Source organism: Hyperolius riggenbachi, chromosome 1, assembly GCF_040937935.1.
Source record: "Hyperolius riggenbachi isolate aHypRig1 chromosome 1, aHypRig1.pri, whole genome shotgun sequence".
In the NCBI taxonomy this organism is placed as follows: domain Eukaryota; kingdom Metazoa; phylum Chordata; class Amphibia; order Anura; family Hyperoliidae; genus Hyperolius; species Hyperolius riggenbachi.
Window position 1 is genome coordinate 198660517 of NC_090646.1, and position 25208 is coordinate 198685724.

Consider the following 25208-nt stretch of genomic DNA (forward strand, 5'->3'; position numbering starts at 1 on the left):
TAAATACTATGAATAGATTGTGTAAGCAAGCTCTTATATTACATAGAAGTGTATACCACATGGATACTACATGGAAGTGGTAACATTGGCCAATCAAAATTGGACCCTTAAACCTGGTACACACTTTCAATAATGATTGGCCCATCACTGGTCAATTTTACCACTTCCATGTAGTTTAACCGCTTACCTACACAATGTATTCAGTATCTGTTGATCCTCATGCTGAGAATACACGATATGGGGGGGGGGGGGGGGGGGCAGATTTACTTTTGGATCGATTTCCATTCACTTATATAAGAAAAATTGATCAGAAAAACGATCGAAATCAGATCAGACCTGTTGGAAATTGGTCAGTGATTGTATCAGGATTTAGATTCCTATTTTTTTTCTAAATGATGCTAGAAAATGAATGCAAATGCAGCTAGCAGTGTGGTCAAGCCAATTTATGCAGGACACAGACTACTGAAAGTGGGAGTAGTTCTTTATTAAAAAGTGGAAAAAAAGGCAAGCAAGGGAGGGAAGAACATAGTATGTAATTTTCTCTGCATGAAAACAAGGTAATCTGAGCTGATAAACCTGCTAGACTTACTTGCCATGGTAAGTGAAAAAGTCTCCTTTGTAGCTTGAACTCTTCATTCTTAGGTGGACACGTTTAGATGTACAGGGTGGTATATACTAATCTGCTTATTTTAGGACTTTGAGGAATAAACAGTAAATATTCATGATAAAAATTATTTAACAAATGTTTTGGTAAAGCAACCAAAACTGATTCCAGAATCAACATGACAGGATTCTGAATCACACCCCATCTTCTACCATTTGGGGGCTCTGTTGGCCCGAGTCCTCAGGGCTTAGCTTCTCCTGCAGCCACCATGGAGCTTTTAAAGCCAAACTAAACCCACCCTCAAGCAAGGCAATTTGTAATAGCAATAAGGATGACGGGTGAATATAAACAGTGTAGAGAATCAGTCAGAATACCTGTTTATGGGCCAAACATGTTCTCCATAGCTTGCATTGTCACCTCTAAAATCAGCTGCTGGGCAGCTCAGTCTGGTGTGATCATGTGACACCCAAAGTAGGAATCACAATACAATATGGGTTCAATTCAAGGTTTAGTTGGGCTTTGAATGTGAACTTTACAGACTGCTGCAGAAGTGAGATGAAGCAGTGTATGGAACCGCTGAGAATGAGGACAATCTCACTGCAGCATCCCATGACAGATAACAGTGGCTTGAGAGTGACTGAACATGCTGACATTCACTTGAAGCAAACACAGAATATCATAGCATTTAGCGTATGCAGCAGCTGTATCCGAGGAAGCACATGACTGTCAGATTGGCTCACATATTTTTCAAAAGGTTTTATTGCATTATATTTGGTACCTCATGTTTGACAACAAAAAGGAAACATCATCGGTAACTGCAGAGTAGAGAAGCTGGTCTGGGGAACAGAATCTGCAGCTTTACTGCAAAGTGTGGAGCTTCTCTGATAACTGAGAGCAAGTAGTAGCCATTTAAGAAATAAAGGGCTTCAAGTATTACAAATCTGTGACACTGTGGAAATAATCCAAGAGGTATCTAAACTGCAGTATCTGCTTGACATGAGCAAGGCCTGCTGAGGTGATACTTGTCCTAAAAGACCACCAGCCTACTGGGATGCCACGCCTCCAAGCCAAGTGCGGATTACACTGCATTTCCTCCCAGAAACAATAAGGCAGCTTCCTGTCAAACCGCTTCTGTACATGTCACAATACGGTGCATGATCTCTTTTGGTTCTCGCAACAGAGTTTGGCTGTTTGGCAAAAACTGTAATCTTTAAAAAAACAAAACGAAAAAAATTGCAGGGGCCTAAGTTTTATAATAATAAGCATTACTCAAGTTTTTTTTTTCAAATAGGTTATTCTAAAATTGATCAAAAATAATAAAAAACTGTGTAAGCACAAACACCTTTAAGTATCTCGAGAACATTTTTTTTTCTTTTTTTTTTCCTTTTAAAGATAATATACTGTAAGTTGAAGAATGTCCGCTATTCCCAAGATTCCCATTGTGTTGCATGTCACTGAATATCACACTTCCTCTAGGTCTCTGCAAACCGTGGAGTACTTCAAAAGACCTGGAAAGCCCAGAACATCTCTTGTGCTCATTAAAAAGAAAAAAAAATCCAGTGCTAAAACAGCATCCTGACCCTGTGCAATGTCCGAGCTGTCTGTACAACGCAGGCCCCTCTGACATTATGGGAGTGTGCTGTCCAAGGACAAAGACAAGACTGGAGGTAATATTTATGCCACACACCTGCTCTAACCACTGTAACACCCTTTTGGCCATCTCATAAATGTAACTGTTTTAAAAACAGGGTAGTTTATTCAGATTTTATTCCCTCCTCAAATTTTAGCAGCAAGTTATTTTTAAGAAACCGCTCCACCCATATTCTCTAATACATCGTTATTCTCTAGATTTTTTTTTTATCTTCAGCAGAATATAAAAAAAAAAGTAAAACAATCTTTAAAGGCAACAATTCTTTTACTCCTTTCATTCTCCACATAAGTTACAGAGTAATACAGCAGGTGCGTGACAAAAATATTAGATAGCTGATATGGTCCAATGTCTGTTCGATATCAGATGTTCACATTTCATTTGCCAGTTCTTCTGGTTCTGCTGAACTGTCTCCGTTAATTGTGATACTCATGTCCTCTTCATAGCCAGGTGGCATGAAAGATAAAGCATAAGGATAGAGCTTGTGGCAGCTGACTCTGTAGGATTCAGCAATTTCCTTGTTGTCTCCTAAGTTGCCATCCCGCAAGGCTTCTAGCACATCGGTGCAGGTCTGCATGGCACAGAAAGGGAAAGAAGAAAATAAAAACCCTATATATGCATGTAATCTATCACAACATTAGTTCATGGTTATCCTACTAAAAATGTAAAGTAAAAGTTCTGGCTGGCAAGTGCTTTGAAGTGTCAGTAAGTTTCACTTACCTGGGGCTTCTGCCAGTCCCCTGCAGCTGACCTGTGCCCACGCCGTCCTGGACCGGTCCTCCGTTCCCCAACAGCAGCTCACTTTTCTTCACGCAGTGGAAGACTTATAAGTCGACAACCACTGTGCCCTGGCCACAAATATCCTCGTACGCGTTCCCGTAGCCAGGAGGCACAGTACGAGAAAACCTCTAGTGCACCTGCACAGTACGCGCTAGCTATGGGAGAGCGAACGAGGATGCGTGCGGCCAGGGCTGCGCAGGCACAGTGCACTCCAACTGCGCAAACTGAAAGTGAGCTGTCGCGTGGGAATGGAGGATCGGTATGTCACATAGCGGGCACAGGTCGGCTGCCTTTTTTTAAGGAGATTTCAGTTCCGCTTTAAAGCAAACCTAAAATGAAAATAAACTTATGAGATGATTGAATGTGTAGGACTGATGGTAAATAGAACATTAGTAATATAGAAAAGATTCTTATATTTTTATGTTAAGTTGAAGATGTGAATTTTTAAGATCGTTTTCACATTCGGTTTTCCGTATACAGGTAGTCCCCCTGTTAACAAACGAGATATGGACTGTAATTTCGTTCTTAACCTGAATCTGTTCTTAAGTCGGAACATTGTGCCATCTCTGTCCCCTGTACCTCCTCTGTGCCCCCCTCTATGTCACTTCTGCCCTCTGTACCTGCTTATATAGTGTAAAATCCATTTTTTCTTTGAATTTTTTAAAATCAATTTTCTCAAAAATTCCAATTTGAAAAAGGTTTTTGAGTTGTTCCCATGGAAACACAGAATCCATGAGTCAGAGACTACAGGTAGCCATACACTGGTCGATTTGCCATTAGATCGACCAGCTGACAGATCCCTATCTGATCGAATCTGATCAGAGAGGGATCGTATGGCTGCCTTTACTGCAAACAGATTGTGAATCGATTTCAGCCTGAAACCGATCACAATCTGTGGAGCCGCCGCTGCCGCCTGTCCTCCTTCCCCCCCTGCATACATTACCTGAAGCTGGCTCTGGGTCCTCTTCTCCGCGCTGCACCGCATCCCAGCATCCTGCACCGCATCCCAGCATACACTGTGCCACTCCGTGACCAGGAAGTTCAAATAGAGCGCCCTCTATTTGAACTTCCTGGTCACTGGAGTGACACAGGAAGTTAATGTACGCTGGGATGGAAGCAAGAGCGGTGCAGCGCGGAGAAGATGCGGAGAAGATGCCCGGGAGCCAGCGTCAGGTAAGGTATAACTGTATCGGATCGGCCGCCGCTAGCGACCGATGGAAGTAACCCGCACAGCGCGATCGGCGGACCGATCCGATTTCGGGAGGAAATCGGATCGGCGGGTGCGTTTAGCACGAACGATTGGCAGCAGATTTGATCCCAGTGATCGAATCTGCTGTCGAATCGGCGGCAAATCGGGCCAGTGTATGGCCAGCTTACCTGTATAAACTTCCATGCTGTTTTATGAGATTTTTCATATGCGTGTAACTGGCAGTCATTACATTGGAAACTGATGCAATGTCCTAAAACATACAGCATGTTGTCAGTCTTTTTTTACCCACACATTTACATGCAGAGATTTGCATTTTATGAAAGTAAGCACATTAACTTTCATTGTAGTCTGGTCTTATGCATTTTCTTCATGTGGTAAAACGCTCAAATCTGCATGGTGTGGAACCCCAGCCTGAATTCTACAGAGCAACCATAAAAAAAGTAAAATCTGCTTCATTCCATTGCAAAACCAAACAGAATGAATGACCATATGAACTTCTCAGCACTAAAACATTATCAGCTTTGCTTCCTCAGCCAAAATAAAGTGTTTTGCTTTCTAAATACTTTTCAGGACGTTAGACTAAATTTGACTATTTAACTCATTTTTATAGATAACGGCAGTAGATTTTTTTTTAAACAACTGCTGTACAGAAAAAAATGGAAAGCAACTTGAATTTCTTAACCTTCCTGGCGGTAAGCCCGAGCTCAGCTCGGGCTATGTCGCGCAGGAGGATTTTTCAGGCCCTGCTGGGCCGATTTGCACAATTTTTTTTTATTACACGCAGCTAGCACTTTGCTAGCTGCGTGCAGTGCTCGATTGCCGACGCTCCGCACCGATTTGCCGCTACCCGCCGCCCCCCCCCCCCCCCCCCCAGACCCCATGCGCAGCCTGGCCAATTAGTGCCAGGCAGCGCTGAGGGGTGGATCGGGACTCCCTTTGACGTCACAACGTCGATGACATCATCCTGCCCCGTCGCCATGACGGGGAAGCCCTAATGGTAATCCCGTTTAGAACAGGATTTCCTGATGGGCCTGATCGCCGGAGGCGATCGGAGGAGGTAGGGGGATGCCGCAGCTCAGCGGCTGTCATGTAGCTAGCGCTAGGCTAGATACAAGATTAAAAAAAATAAATAACAAAAAAAAAAAAGTTTAAATAGTGCGGCGCTGCCCCCTGGCGTTTTAATTGACCGCCAGGAGGGTTAATAGGACTATTCCTATATGTACCCATGTTTATTTTATGTCATGTCAGTTTTGGTATCCTTTAAACACTGATAAAGTGAGTCTTCAGGCAGAAAAATGTTACCATTTAGCAGGGCTGTGGAGTCGGAGTCGTGGAGTCGGAGTCGTGGAGTCGGGCAATTTTGGGTGCCTGGAGTCGGAGTTGGGAAAAAATGCACCGACTCCGACTCCTAATGAATTTGTAACTGTAATTAAAATAGAAAATATGATAAAATGTTCTATTTCTCAGATAATAGTCATTAAAAATAATGTATATATACAGTATATATACAGTAATAGCTGTGCTTAGTCTACAAAAATGAAATAACCCAATCAAAATTAGTTACTTGTGCTGCTTCAATAAAGCAGTCCCGTATTTTTAAGGTCAGATATACAGATCTGATTGTGACTGTATATATGATGTGTACACAGGAATCTCTTCTATATACTAAATAACATCTATGCTGTAAGTATAAAGCCTGATGTGTAGCTGTGTCACTAATAGAGATGGTCAACGAGATGGAAATAATTCTGCATTGATGCTGATTTATGCAAATGTATGCACTCCCTTTGCTGATGAAATCAAATAATTTGATATGTTGTTAAAATTTGGTTTGGTGACTACAAATTAAAGGGTACCTGAGACGGATGAAAAGTAAAGTTTTATACATACCTGGGGCTTCCTCCAGCCCCCTTCAGGCTAATCAGTCCCTCGCTGTCCTCCACCACCCGGATCTTCTGCTACGAGTCCTGGTAATTCAGCCAGTCAGCGCAGTCCGGCCGCGTGCCGCTCCCACAGCCAGGAGCGTTCTGCACCTGCGCAACAGTGCTGCACAGGTGTAGCATGCTCCTGGCGGGGGAGTGTGTGCATGCGCACTACGCCCGACTGGCTCAAGTACCTGGACTCATAGCAGAAGATCCAGGTGGTGGAGGAGGACAACGAGGGACTGATTATCCTGAAGGCGGCTGGAGGAAGCCCCAGGTAGGTATAAAACTTTAATTTCATCTGTCTCAGGTTTACTTTGTCACACAGTAGTACTATACTCTACATATGCACTCCCCACAGAGCTGCAGGGAATCCACTGAGAATGCTGTGCACATTGAACACAGAGGTGTTGTCTGTCACCCATAAACCTTGTTCAGATTGTGCATGAAGAATGTGTAATAGAGGAAGAATCTCCTCATTCCTCTGCAGAGTACCTGCACATCATTCTTACATGTACCCACACCTTACATTGCCTAGGGCCTGATAGATGTTCTTTGTTCCGGTTTATACCTTTTACAAGTACTCTTACCAAGGACTAGTTTTAGTCTAAAGGGAATAAATATAGTAGTCTACATATCCTTCTCACTTCAGTTGTCTTGTAAAATTCCTAAGCGTTGGCAGTTAAGAGACGAATTTCATGTTACATACTTTTAATCAACAAAATTGTAATATGCAAATTAGAGTAGTCGGAGTCGAGGAGTCGGTGGAATCCTAAACTGAGGAGTCGGAGTCGGTGGATTTTTGGACCGACTCCACAGCCCTGCCATTTAGACAGGTATTTAATGTTGTCGTCATCAATTATCTGGCTACTTCCAGCCCCCTGCAATCCTGTGCTGTCAGCGTTATTCCGCGCTCCTTGGATAAGTGGCAGTAGCCTTCTGACACCTGCATGTGAGTATCTGGGCTGTTGCCTCCTGAGTGCACTACCATAGGTGTTTGTGTAGTTAGTACAAATTAGAATTGTGCATGTGCAGAATGCTCCCGGCCTCGACAGCACGATCGAGGAGACGCACTGCCGGGGCCACACATATGCAGTAACTTGCAACTGGCGAGTTGGCCCGCTTTCAGAAGAGCACTGCTGGTGAACAGAGCCACGCGGAATCACAGCGAGGGACCAGCGGGCTGAAGAAACCCCAGGTAAGTTAAACTGGCATCATTTATTAATTTTAGGTACCCTTTAAGATACATGTACAATGTTATTTTAACAGCACTTCTTGCTGTGTTTGGTGGAAAGAGGCAAATTTGCAGCCGTGTGTCTTTTTTTAAAGCTGTGAATCATGGTGAACACATATTTGATATATTTGCAGTCTTTCAAAGTGGTGCACATGGTTTAGTGACCAACCAGTAATCCCCCAATTCTTGAAATAATCTGCCACCAAACGTGTCTCCCCTCTGCCTGTTGCAAGCGCAGTAGTTGGCAGTTGTATTATGCGTACACAGCTCTGCGTCCACGCCAAGCATATTGCAGCTGCCTTTTAGTTATATAGATAAGGTGGTGATCACGCACGGTTGTGTGACACTTTATAGGTATTACCACTGAAACGTATTGCAGAAAATCATCACAGGGAACATGTGAAATATTTAAAAGTGGCAATCACTTAAAGGACACCTGAACTCAGAGGTATGGAGGCTGCCATGCGTTTCTTTTTAAATAATACCACCAGTGATCTGATCTTTGGCAATAGTAGTGTATGAATCACACATCTGGAACATGCATTCAGCTAATCTAGTCAGACTTCAACCAGAAACATCTGATCTGTTTTCAGAATAGACCAAATCTTGTCACACATGAGGGATCTCACACTGGTGAGGAACCCTATTCATTCACTGTGTGTGGGAAATGTTTTGCACAGAAATCAAACCACCTTATACATGAGATCTCACACTGGTGAGAAGCCCTATTAATGTACTGAGTGTGGGAAATGGTTTTCAGGGAAATCAAACCTTATCAAACATGAGATATCTCACACTAGTGAGACACCCTATCCATGTGCTGAGTGTGGGAAATGTTTTGCACAAAAATCAAACCTTACACGAGCTCTCTATTCATGTGCTGAGTGTGGGAAACGTTTTACACAGAATTCAAACCTTTTTGTACATAAGAGATCTCACACTGTGGAGAAGCCCTATTCATGTACTGAGTCTGGGAAATGTATTTGAAAAAACTCACTGCTTATCAGACACTTGTGTTGAGTGTGGGAAATGTCTTGGCTATAAGTGTTCTGATTCACTGTTTTTTTTTTGCACAAGGAATCAGTTTCCTACAATGAAATCCTGAAGACTCATGTTGCTCAGTGCATTAGTTTGTAAAGCATTAAAGTCCCTCAACTGAGGTAACATAAAGTGGGGTGTGCGTAATTATTCAGCCCACTTTGGTCTGATTGCAATCAGTTGCCCATATACATTGCCTGATGAGTGCTAATGACTAACTAGAGTGCGCCTGTGTGTAATCTAATGTCAGTACAAATACAGCTGCTCTGTGACGGCCTCAGAGGTTGTCTAGGAGAATATTGGGAGCAACAACATGCTGAAGTCCAAAGAACACACCAGACAGGTCAGGGATAAAGTTATTGAGAAATTTAAAGCAGGCTTAGGCTACAAAAAGATTTCCAAAGCCTTGAACATCCCAAAGAGCACTGTTCAAGCGGTCATTCAGAAATGGAAGGAGTATGGCACAACCTGTAAACCTACCAAGACAAGGCCGTCCACCTAAACTTACAGGCCGAACAAGGAGAGCGCTGATCAGAAATGCAGTCAAGAGGCCCATGGTGACTCTGGACGAGCTGCAGAGATCTACAGCTCAGGTGGGGGAGTCTGTCCATAGGACAAATATTATTTATGCACTGCACAAAGTTGGCCTTTATGGAAGAGTGGCAAGAAGAAAGCCATTGTTGACAGAAATCATAAGAAGTCCCGTTTGCAGTTTGCCACAAGCCATGTGGGGGACACAGCAAACATGTGGAAGAAAGTGCTCTGGTCAGATGAGACCAAAATGGAACTTTTTGGCCAAAATGCAAAATGCTATGTGTGGCGGAAAACTAATACTGAACATCACTCTGAACACACCATCCCCACTGTCAAAAATGGTGGTGGCAGCATCATGCTCTGGGGGTGCTTCTCTTCAGCAGGGACAGGGAAGCTGGTCAGAGTTGATGGGAAGATGGATCTAGCCAAATACAGGGCAATCTTGGAAGAAAACCTCTGAGTCTGCAAAAGACTTGAGACTGGGGTGGAGGTTCACCTTCCAGCAGGACAATGACCCTAAAGTTTAGGGCCTAAACATAAAGCCAGGGCAACAATGGAATGGTTTAAAACAAAACATATCCATGTGTTAGAATGGCCCAGTCAAAGTCCAGATATAAATCTAATAGAGAATCTGTGGCAAGATCTGAAAACTGCTGTTCACAAACGCTGTCCATTTAATCTGACTGAGCTGGAGCTGCTTTGCAAAGAAGAATGGGCAAGGATTTCAGTCTCTAGATGTGCAAAGCTGGTAGAGACATACCCTAAAAGACTGGCAGCTGTAATTGCAGCAAAAGTTGGTTCTACAAAGAATTGACTCAGGGGGCCAAATAATTACGCACACCCACTTTGCAGTTTTTGTTTTTTTTAAATGTTTGGAATGATGTATGATTTTTGTTCCACTTCTCACATGTACACCACTTTGTGTTGGTCTTTCACGTGGAATTCCAATAAAATTGATTCAGGTTTGTGGCAGTAATGTGACAAAATGTGGAAAGCTTCAAGGGGGCCGAATACTTTTGCAAACCACTGTAAGTAGATAAGGCAGCATGGTGGCATAGTGATTAGCACTCTTGCCTTGCAGCCATGAAGTTTGTATGCTCTCCGTGTGTCTGCATGGGTTTCCTCCAGGCACTCAGGTTTCCTCCCACATCCCAAAAACATACAGATAAGTTAATTGACTCCCAGCTAAATTGGCCCCAGACTACAACACATACACTACATGATACATACATAGACTAAGGTAGGGGCTAGATTGTGAGCTCCTCTGAGGGACAGATAGTGACAAGACAATATACTCTGTACAGCACTGCAGAAGATGTCAGCGCTATATAAATAATAATGCTTGCTCAGGGTCTATAGCTAAGAGTATTAGAGGCAAAGGTCAGCAGAACTGCCAGGCATCTGCATTGCTTAAAAGGAAATATGGCAGCCTCCATATCCCTCTCAGTTCAGGTGTGCTTTAAAGTTAACCTAAGATTGAGAGGGAGAAAAAAAAAATAAACTCCCTCCAGCCCCCTTGCCGTCATCCTCTGCCACAAGGATTGTCCGCAATTGACCCTGAAAGTTCTCCTGTCACAGGTGTTCCGTGTATACGCGGGCCCGGCCGTGCAGACTGAAGGACTTTCCAGAACAAATTGCAGACAATACAGGCGGTGGCCGGCGAGGGAGTAATAAGCCTGGAGTGGGTATGTACAGTGGAGGAAATAATTATTTGACCCCTCACTGATTTTGTAAGTTTGTCCAATGACAAAGAAATGAAGTCTCAGAACAGTATCATTTCAATGGTAGGTTTATTTTAACAGTGGCAGATAGCACATCAAAAGGAAAATCGAAAAAATAACCTTAAATAAAAGATAGCAACTGATTTGCATTTCATTGAGTGAAATAAGTTTTTGAACCCCTACCAACCATTAAGAGTTCTGGCTCCCACAGAGTGGTTAGACACTTCTACTCAATTAGTCACCCTCATTAAGGACACCTGTCTTAACTAGTCACCTGTATAAAAGACACCTGTCCACAGAATCAATCAATCAAGCAGACTCCAAACTCTCCAACATGGGAAAGACCAAAGAGCTGTCCAAGGATGTCAGAGACAAAATTGTAGACCTGCACAAGGCTGGAATGGGCTACAAAACCATTAGCAAGACGCTGGGAGAGAAGGTGACAACTGTTGGTGCGATTGTTCAAAAATGGAAGGAGCACAAAATGACCATCAATCGACCTCGCTCTGGGGCTCCACGCAAGATCTCACCTCGTGGGGTGTCAATGGTCCTGAGAAAGGTGAAAAAGCATCCTAGAACTACATGGGAGGAGTTAGTGAATTACCTCAAATTAGCAGGGACCACAGTCACCAAGAAAACCATTGGAAACACATTATACCACAATGGATTAAAATCCTGCAGGGCTCGCAAGGTCCCCCTGCTCAAGAAGGCACATGTGCAGGCCTGTCTGAAGTTTGCCAATGAACACCTGAATGATTCTGTGAGTGACTGGGAGAAGGTGCTGTGGTCTGATGAGACCAAAATAGAGCTCTTTGGCATTAATTCAACTCGCTGTGTTTGGAGGAAGAAAAATGGTGCCTATGACCCCCAAAACACTGTCCCCACCGTCAAGCATGGGGGTGGAAACATTTTGCTTTGGGGGTGTTTTTCTGCTAAGGGCACAGAACAACTTAATCGCATTAACGGGAAAATGGACGGAGCCATGTATCGTGAAATCCTAAACGACAACCTCCTTCCCTCTGCCAGGAAACTGAAAATGGGTCGTGGATGGGTATTCCAGCACGACAATGACCCAAAACATACAGCAAAGGCAACAAAGGAGTGGCTCAAGAAGAAGCACATTAAGGTCATGGAGTGGCCTAGTCAGTCTCCGGACCTTAATCCAATAGAAAACCTATGGAGGGAGCTCAAAGTTGCACAGAGACAGCCTCGAAACATTAGGGATTTAGAGATGATCTTCAAAGAGGAGTGGACCAACATTCCTCCTAAAATGTGTGCAAACTTGGTCATCAATTACAAGAAACGTTTGACCTCTGTGCTTGCAAACAAGGGTTTTTCCACTAAGTATTAAGTCTTTTATTGTTAGAGGGTTCAAAAACTTATTTCACTCAATGAAATGCAAATCAGTTGCTATCTTTTATTTAAGGTTATTTTTTCGATTTTCCTTTTGATGTGCTATCTGCCACTGTTAAAATAAACCTACCATTGAAATGATACTGTTCTGAGACTTCATTTCTTTGTCATTGGACAAACTTACAAAATCAGTGAGGGGGTCAAATAATTATTTCCTCCACTGTATATTTTTTCCTCCCTCCCTGTCTCAGGTACCAGTTAACGTGATCACATGTTTAAATGATCCGCAAGAACTAACCGCACCTTCCTAGTGACCAGATCACCATTATAAATCTCACCTCCTGCACTCTGCAGGATGCGCTCACTTTTCTCGAGAGCGTTCTCGCTAATCCCTATTCAGCAAACCTTACAGGCAGCAGGCCGTACAGACAACAGACTTACTTGGAGGCTTCGGTTAGTGAGAGGTTCATCCAATGCTGTGGCTAGCTCTACTGCTCTCTTCTGACTTGAGGCATCCAGATAGTACATCATTTTGGCAGCTGTAATAGGAAAATAACTTATCAGTAAAATAGCGATTCAAATATACAGGTACAGATCACATTAACCACTGGTGCTGCGTCTGATCGTGACGTGTGCAAACTTGTACACTCCTTGTCAAGTTTTTGATACTGACCTTAAGTTTAACTCATTGACTTCTTCAAGCCTGAGATAGTATAACTGGAGGTTCAGCAAGCTATGGAGGTATGCACTTTGCAGCATTCTAAAAATCAGAATTCTGCAGCAATTTTTCTCTCAAAATAGAAACGTTTTTCACGGCTAAGCAGTGTTTTTACAGAGAGCTTTGTAATGATTTAATCGGAGCATCACTTGATGCATTAAGCTGTCCAACCCTTCAAGTGAAGCTGAACAAATATCCATGCATAAAAGTTCTAGTAGCCATGTGTACAGTATGTGAAAATTATCCTGCGTGCTCAGTAGTATCACAATGTAATTTGTGGCAATGATCTATTTCACACTAGGGGATTGGGAGGACTGTTTTGGGGGCAGCGATAGTGCATGCGTGACATTACACAGCGGCGGAGGAGCGGTGCAAACAATGGTATTGGCATCGCTGGGGGTGAGTAGATCCACCGGCCGATCGCTCGCGGGTTGGGGGTTGCTGTGCAGGTCTGATTTTTGCCTGAGGCGGTCATTATCGCCGCTTAAGCCATGCATGTGTACTGGGCCTTTAGTCTCCAATCTTTTGTTACACTAAATTCCTGTGAACATGTTAAGCAACTTGTGAAACAATAGGAAAAGAGAACACACACCATATACTGTACATAAACAGAAAGGATCAAGATGCAGTGTCCTCCCCAGGATCAATCAGCCGGGCGGAGCGCCCGGGTAAGTTTAATTACCGCCCGGCTGATGAGACTACATGCCCCGTTGTGTCCGAGCCCAAGTAAAATAAGTTACTGCCTGGCTGATAAATCTGCATGTCCCTGTCATCCCGAGCCGCAAGTGTCCGTCCGGCTGTCAGATGCGCTGCTTCCCCTCTACACTCGAGATCTCGCGCTTCCCGGCGAGCTCGTGCTTTGATAAGCTTATCAAATAAGAGGCATGACTTTAGCGCTAGCCGCGTTCTGCAGAGCAGTGTGCCGCATGTATGTCTGTGAGAGCTGTGTAGGGACGTGTGTAGAGAGGCATGTGCGCAGCTCACTGACAGATGAATCAGTCTTGCTCCATATGCAGGCTAGACCTGCAGTGGTTGGCAGCGCGGCGCTGGCTGGCAGAGGTGGATGGTGTGCTCTGGGTGATCAGCAGGGTTGTGCCCTGTCTCGCAGCACGGAGCAGGTACTGAAGCTCGGGGAGACCTTTGGGGAACAGCCGAGGATCAATGTGAGGAGCGATCTGCTGCCATGCTATCTGAGAGGGAGGGAGGGGGGCGCTATCTACCCACCCCACTAGCCTGACCTACCTACCCACCCCACTAGCCTGACCTACCTACCCCCAACCCCACTAGTCTGACCTACCTACCCACCCCACTAGCCACCAGTCTGACCTACCTACCCACCCCACTAGCCACCAGTCTGACCTACCTAACCACTCACCCACCACACTAGCCACCAACCTGACTGACTTACCCTCCCACTCACCCCACTAGCCTGACTTACCCACCCACTCTACTAGCCACCAGCCTGACCCACTTACCCACCCCACCCCACTAGCCTGAACTATTACCCACCCACCCCACTAGCCTGAACTACTTAAGGTGGCCACTAATGATCCAATCTTTTTCATCCAATTTTACCAAATCTATGTAGTATAAGGGTAAATTGAGTGAATATACTGAATGGATAATTTAGGCAGCTACCTTATATTACATAGAAATGGTAAGATTGTGTGAAAAAGATTGGATCATTAGTGGCCACCTTTACCCACCCACCCCACTAGCCACCAGCCTGAACTACTTACCCATCCACGCCACTAGCCTGAACTACTTACCCACCCATCCCACTACTAACCTGACCTACCTACCCACCCCACTAGCCTCCAGCCTGACCTAGCAACCCTCCCACCCCACTAGCCTGACCTAGTAACCCTCCCACCCCACTAGCCACCAGCCTGACCAACTTAGCCACCCACCCCACTAGCCACCAGCCTGACCTACACCCCACTAGCCTGACCTAGTAACCCTCCCACCCCACTAGCCACCAGCCTGACCAACTTAGCCACCCACCCCACTAGCCACTAGGCCTGAACGATTTATCGTTTTAATATCGAAATCGCGATCACGATTTTTGCCGATATTCCGCTGGACCTGTGCCCTCCCGCTGTGCGCAGCTCTGTGTGTAAACTAGCAGCGGCTCTCACTCCCTGCGGCAGCTTATCTTTCCTTCTGCCTAGATCCCCCTCCTCCCCCTCCTACGTCATCAGCCCTGCTGCGAGAGCGCGGCTCAGGCTCTTGCTAATGTGACACTTTCCTCCGCAGATTGTTTGTTTATAATTCTGCAGACCACGGGGAGAGATTTAGCTAATGTCTGGCTGAGTTTTCCTCCCCCTTATTCAACAGTTCCCATGCAAGCAGGGAGCAGAGAAGGAATTCCCTCCCCCTTCATTGCCGAAGTATAGGAGAAGAGAGCATGTGGATTGAGCTGCACAGCCTGGGGGAGATTGAGTAAGCAAGACTGAGTGCATGACTGTGTATATCTGTGAGTGTTTCACTGTGTGTATCAGTGAGTGCTGGAGAAGTTTGATTGTGTGTGTGCGCATATTAGTGTGTGCTGCAGGATGTGTGTATCAGTGAGTGTGGATAAGTGTGTATGTGTGCATATCAGTGTGTGCTGCAGGATCATCTGAGTGTATCAGTAAGTGCTGCAAGATGGAGAGGTGTGTGTGTGTGTGTGTGTGTGTGTGTGTGAGATGGATGTGTGTGTGAGATGGATGTGTATCAGCGCAAAGGCCCCCCCACGGCTTACTTTTACGCTACCTATCCCACACCTGACATTAACCGTTCCCACCGCCTCTGTGACATGACTTTTATCCCAAGCACACACCCCCAGCATAGTAATATGTACTGCATGGGGAATCAAGGGACAGTGGCATGATAGCTCCCCACCCCCTCGACTTGGTCTAATTTTTTCAATTTCTACTGTCTATTTGTTTGGGCTTAGGATTTATCACAGCTCTGCTCCGCCTCCTTTGCGCAGACGAAGAGGCACATGCTTAAGCTTGATTTTGCAGAAAATCGTGAATCGAATCGAAATCGCAATTTCTGACAGAAATCGTGCAATTCAAACTTTTCCTAAAATCGTTCAGGCCTACTAGCCACCAGCCTGACCTACCCCCCACTAGCCTGACCTAGTAACCCTCCCACCCCACTAGCCACCAGCCTGACCTACACCCCACTAGCCTGACCTACTTACCCACCCACCTCACTAGCCACAGCTTGACCTACTTACCCACTACATTACAGTTGGCTACGCCCATGTAATGGTTCCACCCATTTTCCAGCATGGTCACGCCCATTTTACCCCACCCGGCTACTTTTTCATGCCACCCAGCTGAAAAAAATGTCTGGGGAGAACACTGAAGATGTGTAAAGCCTGTTACACCCCTTCTATCTCTGTAAGATACTTAAAGGACAACTGTAGTGAGAGGTATATGGAGACTGCCATATTTTATTTCCTTTTAAGCAATACCAGTTACCTGGCAGCCCTGCCGATCCTCTGCCTCTAATACTTGTAGCCATAGACACTGAACAAGCATGCAGCAGATCAGGTGTTTGTCTGTTTTGTCACATCTGAGAAGATTAGCTGCATGTTTGTTTCTTGTGTGATTCAGAGACATGTCTGCAGCCAAATAGAGCAGCAGGGCTGCCAGGCAACTGGTATTGCTTAAAAGGAAATCAATATGGCAGCCTCCGTATGCCTCTCACTACAGTTGTCCTTTAAAGGGATCGACCCTTCAATCTGATGGAAAAATTGCATGGTCTGTGCTAGGCATTAGACAAGATGGCAAAAATATTGTCCAACAATCATTCCACCTTTAAACTCTCAGACTTAGTATAAGGCTATGAGTGGTACTCACATAATGTTGCAGCCAACACTTGGTGCTGTATTTAAGCAACAGCACTGTGAAGGTGGCCACTAACTATCCAATTTCTTTCAAAAAATCATTCGAGCTATCAGATAATTCTGATCGGAAGTGAAATCTGTCACTACACCATCAACCAACCAATCTTTGCTTCCCATCACAACAAACAAGAAAATCCAAATTTTGGTTTGACGAAAATCCAATCGGACAACCATTTTTATAAATGTTTGCAATCAATTGTGCCCATCAACGGAAATGATTTACAACCAATCCGATCAAATTTTTAATCGCTCAATCGATTTTTGCTAGAAATTGGACCATTAGCGGCCACTTTACGTTCACACTCCAACAGAAAACAGTCTGTTTTGCCGGATCACAAAAAATGACAGTAAACAGATCCTATGTTCATCGGGCCTGTTCACACTGTCAGTCCATGATGGATATGTTCCAGGAAAAGCAAAGCAAACTCCCGACCTGCACAATGTTTCCGGACAGCGCATGCGTTACCCACAGAATCCTGTGGTAGAAACGCATCTGCTCTCGACTCAATCGGAGTATACACTGCAGCATTTGTGATCCGGCTAAATCTGGACCAAGCCTAAAGGAATCTCTCTTCAGAGAACATCCTCAACAGAAAAACATACACAGTTGTGAATAGATTTAGTGCTGTGACAACTACAGACTTACTGTTTTAATCAGTCCCTAGTTGTCACCTACCATGATGCGGAATCTATGTGAACAAATAAGTTTGACATACTACCTGACTGTATTACACATAGTAGTTTGGAGACAAGTTTATGGCTCACCTGATAACCGGTGGGGTATCGAGTCCTTGTTCTCTTTCAGGAAAGTATTGTTAAAATTTGCAGGGCTTGTTTCCCCAAACAGCCTGTTCATTTCTTGTTTTAACACTGTTCTAACGGATTCATTTAGTTCTTTGCTCTCAGATACTGAAAAAACAAAGTGATTTGCATTTCACCCTTCAAAACAAAAAACTCTTGTGTGCAACTATAATATAACAAAGTATTAGCATAAAATGTTCTGTTACCAGTAACTCCTATTCTAAATACCTATTACAATCCCATGATATTGTCTCTCTCTCAGAAGGTTACACACTGAGAGAAGCAGCACAAATCTAACTATAATCCCAGAGAGAGGATGCATCATACTGAAGTCCCACCACACTATCAGTTTATTCTGATTGCAGGGCTGATGCAATACAGGAAGATCTTTGCTATACGCTTATTTGCTAGAAATTTATTTTTATGTTAAAGCGGAATATAACCCTGCATTTCAACTTTGCTCTAAAACATTATTTACAGTATATTATATGCAACCAGCATTTTTTTTTTACTAGACCAGCATTGGAAGGGTTACACAGTGCTTTAAAGTTCCTGGAGATTTCTGCAGATGCATCCGAACTTGAGAAAGATACATTTTGTTTACATAAATGTATCTAAGTGTTGAATGTGACTCATCTCTCTCACTGAGAAGGAGTTGGAGGACAGCCAAAGAGTGTGTAACATTTCTAAATATATACATATAACTAAATAGAATGTAACTATCTGAACGTCTGCATATCTCTCCACGGAACTTAAAACCTCTGTGTTTAACCCTTCCAATGCTGGTCTAGTAAAAAAAAATGCTTTTTGCATATAATATGCTGTAAATAATGTTTTAGAGCAAAGTTGAAATGTAGACTTATATTCCGCTTTAAGCAAGTGGGCATTTTTAGTGTCAGGAATCCTTTAATTGCTTGACCTGCACCTCACAGTCAATTTCTCCCGGCAATTCATTGAATAGTTTCCTAGCATTTGTTGCAGATGTCAGCAATATTACCGTAGTCATAGTCTAAAGTAAGTTCAAATAGCATTCATCTTAAAGAGAAGCTAAAATCAAAAGTGATATTTATGGGCAGACACAGATGTTCAGCCTGTATAGTTGTCCTGTAGTCTTGTTACTACTGTCTCTCAGAGTTGCCAACCATCTAATCCCTACCTGCTTCATATGTCCATTATAGGACAACGCCAATTTTGAGGGGAATTTCACCATTTGTGGCTCTTATCCAACTCACTTTTTCTCCTAAGTTTTCTCCTAGGAGAGAGTTTTTCATCTTCTGTTTAAAAGGACCCTGGAGCAGTGCGATAAAAAATAATTTGAATATCTGAACTCACCTGGGGCTTCCTCCAGCCCCCCCCCCCCCCCCAGCCTGCGAGGTCCCCCAGCATCCTCCTGGTCCCTTCCATGATCCCGATGGCGGTTCTGGTAATCCAGCTACTTCGGTTGAAGTCGTGCATGTGCGGAAACTGGGAGTGCCCAGGGGAAAGCCATGCAAACATGGGACGACATAGAAACCTCATGCAGACACTATCTGGGAACCAGCACTGCTATTCATTAAGCTACCATGACATGGTGCAGGCTAACTGATATTCCTTCCCTGAATGCACCAGTTTTTATGGACTCTGTAAACTGTAGCTTTATCTGTATTTTGTCATTTATATGTTACTCTTGATGGAGAAAATAAAAAAAGATCTAAACCACCATTTACAATGGGTGGTGCCCGTTGTACACACACAGCAGTGAAAGATTTAAAAAAAAAAAAAAAAAAGCCAGTACATTCACAAAACATTGTATAAATTGAGAAGTATGGAATTGTTATCAAAAATTTACACAGCCACAAATGTAACCAGACTTTATAAACATTCACTCAGCGATCTGCAGTCAGGATGACAGTAATAGCTAAGAGATTGTAAAATATTTGTGAAAGCGCAGTCTTCATATTTATACCTTAGAAGAGTACATGCACAGGATAAATCTGTAGATGGTGGTTACTAAGAAGCAAAATAAAGGCTGGATAACATGTGATGTACCCTCTTATGCTCGACACAAACTCTTACCTGCACAGAAGAAACGGACCAAACACTGGTGGAGCCAAGGGTGGTTCGGATCAATAGCAAACGCCCTCTTCACAGATTGCAACATCAAAAGGAACTTTTCTGTTGTCAAATAAAATGAACATGACATAAAGAGAGCCAAAGTGACAGTAATATTAGCACCGGTGTGTGACAGCTTTATGAAAAACCATGAAAGAGAGTTACTAAACGACCAAGCCACGAGCAGACATTACAATGACATGTCTATATTCACATATACCTACTAACTGACTCGAAAGCATATCATCCTAATGAGTTTGCCTCCATACACTCTAGATTTAACCTGTACTATAGAGGTCCTGTGGAGGTAGTGGAAAAAAATCTTCAAGCATAAAAAAAAAAAAAAAACACCAAAAAAGATCAAATGTCCATGCTGTTGTCCGATAAGCAAGTCTTTATGCGCCGTCATGACATGGCGATTATGACAGAAAAAAAAAAAGTCCATAGCTGAACACAGATTAACATTAAAGAGAACTCGAGGTGGGTTCTAAGAATGCCATCAGCACACAGAGGCTGGGTCTGCATATAATGCCCAGCCTCTGTTGCTATACTGCCCCCCCCCCCCCCCTCCCCCCGGCGTGTTGCAGCTGGCTGTTTACCTTTAGCAGTGTCAGTCCCGCTCCCTCACCTCCTCCATAGCGCCGCCCCCATTTAGCGGGGAGGGAAAGGACACAGGCAGGGAGTGGCGCCAGAGGAGGTGGGGACCGGCGAGACTGACACTGCAAAAGGTAAACAGCCGGCTGTGACCCGCTGTGTGTCGCTAGCACGACGTTTGATTTATGGGGGCATAGCCGAGCGCGGGGGGGGGGGGGGGGGGGGGCTGGGGGGAGCAGTATAGCAACAGAGGCTGGGCATTATATGCAGACCCAGCCTCTGTGTGCTGATAGCATTCTTATAACCCACCTAGGGTTCTCTTTAAGCTTCAGCACAGGCAGAACAAACATGCTTACCTTTCCTGAAGTAGATTTCAAAGGCATATAGATGAGTTTCTATTTTGTTCTTAACCAAGTTCTTCAGCGGCGTTAAAAATTTTATAGCTTCTTCCAATGGATTTTCCACCTTTGTATTTAAAGATAATGTAGATGTAAAAGAATACTCACTGCAGCTGATAACTACTGAAGGCTAGTATAGTAATTGAAAATCTGATTTTAACAAAATAAAGCACTTTCCTTGAGCGTTTTGATTTAGCAAAACATTTCAAATAGCATAAATGAAAATGGCATGCACAAAAATGATGGAACATATGACCTAATATATGTAGAGGCAATCACTGCACACAAGCTATTCCTGTAGCTCTCAATGAAACTTCAGCACCTGGCAACAGTTCCCACTGTTCCTGAATAAACTGTCCCAATTGTGTCAGGATGTCAGGATTTAGGCTTTGTTCACATCTAAAATTGAAAATCGCTGGTGGCAGCAATTTTTGCTTTTTTGAGTGAGTCCCCCCCCTTCCCCCCCAGTGCTCCACTACACGCTACGATTTTGTGCAAATCGCTTTTCTAGGCGCTTTTGCAAAGAGATTCCGTTTTGTCACTTCCTGTTGTCAGTCAGGAAGTGAACTCTTTGACCCGGAAGTAATGTATTTATTCTTAAAAACGCAAACGCAATTGCCGCATAAAGCAATTTTCTGAGAGTTTAGTGCTGTTCCTATACCTTCCATTAAAGCAAAATCGCCTCAAAAATGGTACAGGCACCGCTTTGCAGAGTGCAAAGTGGACGAAATGTACAGATATGAACCTTCTCAGAGAATCATTGTACAAGCGTTTTGTGGGCAATTTTGAAATCGCCTCCCATATGAGGATGACTTCTCCGCAGTGGGAGGGACGAGTACTTAACCAGTTGCATGCAAGCTGTCACAGGAAACCAACATCCTCCAATGGTAGACAGGTCATGTGTATGCTAGGTGTGTATTTTATCCCACAAGTGGGGCTTGCACTCTCTTGCAAGTAGGCACTTATCTGTTTTTAGGTAGCGCTGTTTATTTCTTTGCCACGTACTAATTTAATTCATTTTTGGTCAGCTGCTCCCACTTAACAGCCATGCTTTTGGTGTATATGCAGAGCTTCTGTTTGGGTTCAAGGTGCGTTTGTAGTTTCTGGGGGGGCTCAGCGCACCTCTGATTGTAGGCCATTCGGAAGTGGCCTGGTGATGCGCTGGTCCACCTTTTGCGCAATTTTCAATGTTCAATTTTGAAAATCGCCTGCACTTGAACAAGGTATGAAAACGCCCTAGATGTGAATGAGCCTTTTCCAAATTGGATGTTTTCTCCAGAATATTTTGACATTTTCTTACAATTGCCCTCTGAACAGATTCAAAGCACCCCCGTCAGATGCAGCAAAACAATCAATACTGCTCCATGTTTCGCAGCAAGTATGGGGTTTTCTTTTAAAGCTTGTCCTGCTGGCATCCCTCCATCCTCCCTCTTATATGATCAGTGTGTCTGGGCCTCTGTGGCTCCTCACAGCCATGTTGCTGTTCTTGCGATCTTTCCATGAAATGTCAATTTAACATGTTGGGAGGAAACAGTGATACAATGCTTTTTCAGCGTGGCAGGAAGCAATTAAGACACTAGTCTAGTTTAGGGGACCAGCAGGAAGCTCTGCTAACATGATTGGGTGTACAGCACCCTCTCAATCCATTAGGTTTCCGATAGGTTATAGTAAACTTCCCCCATACTATCTGACCAATTGCATCACTTTGTATTGCATCACAGGGTGACGTGGATCCCCTAAACTAGACTTATGCCACAATAAAAGCCCAAGCATACTGATTGGACTGGAGAAGGTACTGTGCTGGCAGGAGAGGTAAGCTATTTTCTGCTTGGCACTTAAAGCTCTGTACACATGCTGGACGTGTGAGCGCGCATGTGTGTATATGTGTATGTGTGTATTGTGACACCCACAACCCCATGTTCTCCTACTCATCCCACATGTTCAGTTGTGTGTGTTGCATTGGTGCCCCTCCCCCTGCATAGCAATAGAACATGTCGCCATCCTGCAGGCTAGCGATGCGTCCATACAGCCTCAGCCCCCAAATGTTAAGAGTCATGGGCAATAGTCCTCATCCATGTGTAGAAGGCTTGGCCTTTGCCTTGGGAAACAATGGCTGAAGGTGGCTCTTATAAACAGGGCTGTGGAGTCAGAGTTGGAGTCGAGGAATCTGAGCAATTTGGGTAGCTGGAGTCGGAGGTTACATAAACTGAGGAGTTGGGAGCCGGATGATTTTTGTACCAAATCCACAGCCCTGGTAAGTATTAGACTAAGGAGTCGGAGTTGAGGAGTCAGAGAAATTTTGTGTACCTGGAGTAGGAGGTTTAAAAAAATAAATAAATAAAACACGGATTTTTTTTTTATTCCACAGCCCTGCTCATTAAACAAATTTGTAGTGAAATAAAAAAAAAAAGTCAGACAGTATCGGGCATACCGCTAAGGAGGCTAATGACTGTAGTGTCTCACAAGTAATGCTGGGAATACACAATGCGTTTTTTCAGTCGATTTACCGCTCAATTCTCTTATCTTTTCTTATCAATTTCCATTCACTTCTATGAGAAATCAAGTGGTAAAACGAAAGTAAGATCAGACATGTCGGACATTATCTATCGAACCATCTATCAGCTGGAAAACCGCATGGTGCGATCCCAGCATAAAGATCTAAGTGCCTCTGTGAATGGAGTTTGGCATGCCTTCTGTAAAATAAAAGCCTAAGGATTTCCCCATCAGTTCCACTTCTCATCTCCATGTAATTTACTACAGTGTGTCCTCTTTGTAACCCTAAAGTGCCCAATGCTCCAACCTATTACATTTTATGTTTTTATGTGTTTTGTTTTTTTTTGGTTGGGTGATGCTGGAATACACTGAAGTCATGCCAATTCCTGAAAAAGAAGATAATCCAGCCCTACAAGGCAGATGTAAAATGTACTTTTTTTTGCAGCAAATTCACATATTAAAAAAAACCACAAAGTTTCCCAATTAGCCCCTTCCTGCCCACCTAACGCCGATAGGCTTCAGGAAGGTGGCAGCTCCAGGACCGCCTAACGCAGAAAGACGTCAAGTTCGCACGAGCATCCCCGCTTGAGTGACGGAGCTCAGCTTCCTCAGCCTTCCAGTGGCGATCGCCGCTAGGAGACTGTTAGATGGTGAAACCGCCGTCTATTTACATTGTACAGTGCTGCGATCTACTGCAGTGCTGTGCTGGGGACAGCTGTGTCACTCGGCTGTCCCCTGGAGAGGCTACAATCGTGATTCCCTCTCATAGGCTGAAGCCTATGGTCCTGAACTGGTTAAACAATATGCACAACATATAAACAATATAGATGGCATTAAAATAATATAACAGTTAAAGTGACACTGAAGTGAAAAAAAACTTCCGATGTAATGATTTGTATGTGTAGTACTGATAATTAATAGAACATTAGTAGCAAAGAAAATGGTCTCATTTTAATATTTCGATTTTTTTTTATAACATTGCATCATTCTGACATATTTGCCATTACAAGCCACACTCTGAATTGTAAACTATAACACAAGCAGAGCTAATGTACCTGCAGTAAAAATCCTATCTAAATCTGTCTCTGTGATGTATAAATGCTCCAGAAAGCAGCAACCAATTTGGTCATGGAGCTCAGAGAAGCTCTTTTGCATAAATAACTGTAGTTTCTTAGCTCTTCCTGTACCGGAAACAATATCTGTGCTGCTAATGTTCCTTATCTTGGCTTTAGTTTATTTTCACTTTAGATTCCCTTTAACCACTTTGTCCTTTAATACAGTATATCTCGACGTAGATATACTGACCTGCTTGCAGCCCTGTTGTGCAGGGACAGGTGCGCTTCAGAGCGCACCTCCCAGCACTAACAGCTACAATACTAATTGGTGAAAGGGAAAATGTTCCCTTGTAGCCAATTAGTAACCCCTCCACGGATGAACGATCACCACTGTAGCAAACAGCGTGATCATTCATCCCTCCACTCCGTGGTCGGATCTGCTAAAAGAAAAGGATTAGAAAGCAGCCTGACTCACCTTTTCCTGTTCCAGCGACCAGCCTGCAGCCCAAGCCTCCGATCGCCGCTCTGCACGCAGCCCTGTGATGCTGAATAGCCGAGTCCCGGCTTGATGACGTCATCAAGCCGGGACCCGGTAACCGGCATCACAGGGCTGCGTGCAGAGCGGCGATCGGAGGCTTGGGCTGCAGGCTGATCGCTGGAACGAGATAAGGTGAGTCAGGCTGCTTTCTAATCATCTTTTTTTAACAGATCTGGCCACCGAGGGGGCTGCCTGGGTGGGGGGTGGGGCATCTGGCTGGCTCCTATGGGGGTGCGTGGACCCCTGGTGGGGGGTGGGGGGGGTAAAATGTGCAGCTGGGGGGGGACGACAATAAAATAAGAGGGGGTACAATTTTATTTTATGCTTATAATTTTATACTGGGGGCAGATCTGGCTATAATGGTGGGGGGCCCTAATCCAGGGTGCACCCGCTAATCCTGAGGGTGCATCTGGCTATAATGGGGGACCACTATTCCTGGGGACACATATGGACACATGAGGGGCAGCAATCCTGGGGATACATCTATCTATCTATGCTGGGAGGTGCCAAACACAGAGGACACATTGGGCTATACTGGGGGTGACTGATATTGGGGACACATCTGGCTATAAGGG

The 25208-nt window shown here is 44.2% G+C and overlaps 1 protein-coding gene across 2 annotated transcripts in view; it reads right to left on the minus strand.

The window, feature by feature from the left end:
• Positions 1 to 1345: 1345 nt before the first annotated feature.
• NAA15 (N-alpha-acetyltransferase 15, NatA auxiliary subunit) overlaps positions 1346 to 25208 on the minus strand; it is a 111049-nt gene continuing 87186 nt past the window's right edge. Inside the window, exons 16-21 of one of the 2 annotated variants that reach the window (XR_011031290.1) lie at positions 20506 to 20614; positions 19520 to 19618; positions 17429 to 17572; positions 12486 to 12583; positions 2973 to 3361; positions 2738 to 2823 (exon numbers count right to left, since the gene is read on the minus strand). Coding sequence is in view for 1 of the 2 variants with exons in the window: in XM_068279729.1 (XP_068135830.1) it covers positions 2623 to 2823; positions 12486 to 12583; positions 17429 to 17572; positions 19520 to 19618; positions 20506 to 20614 (651 nt within the window). In the remaining variant the exon portion in view is untranslated. Of the gene's footprint in view, positions 2824 to 2972; positions 3362 to 12485; positions 12584 to 17428; positions 17573 to 19519; positions 19619 to 20505; positions 20615 to 25208 lie in introns of both variants that reach the window. The other variant, XM_068279729.1, reaches the window with a different exon arrangement.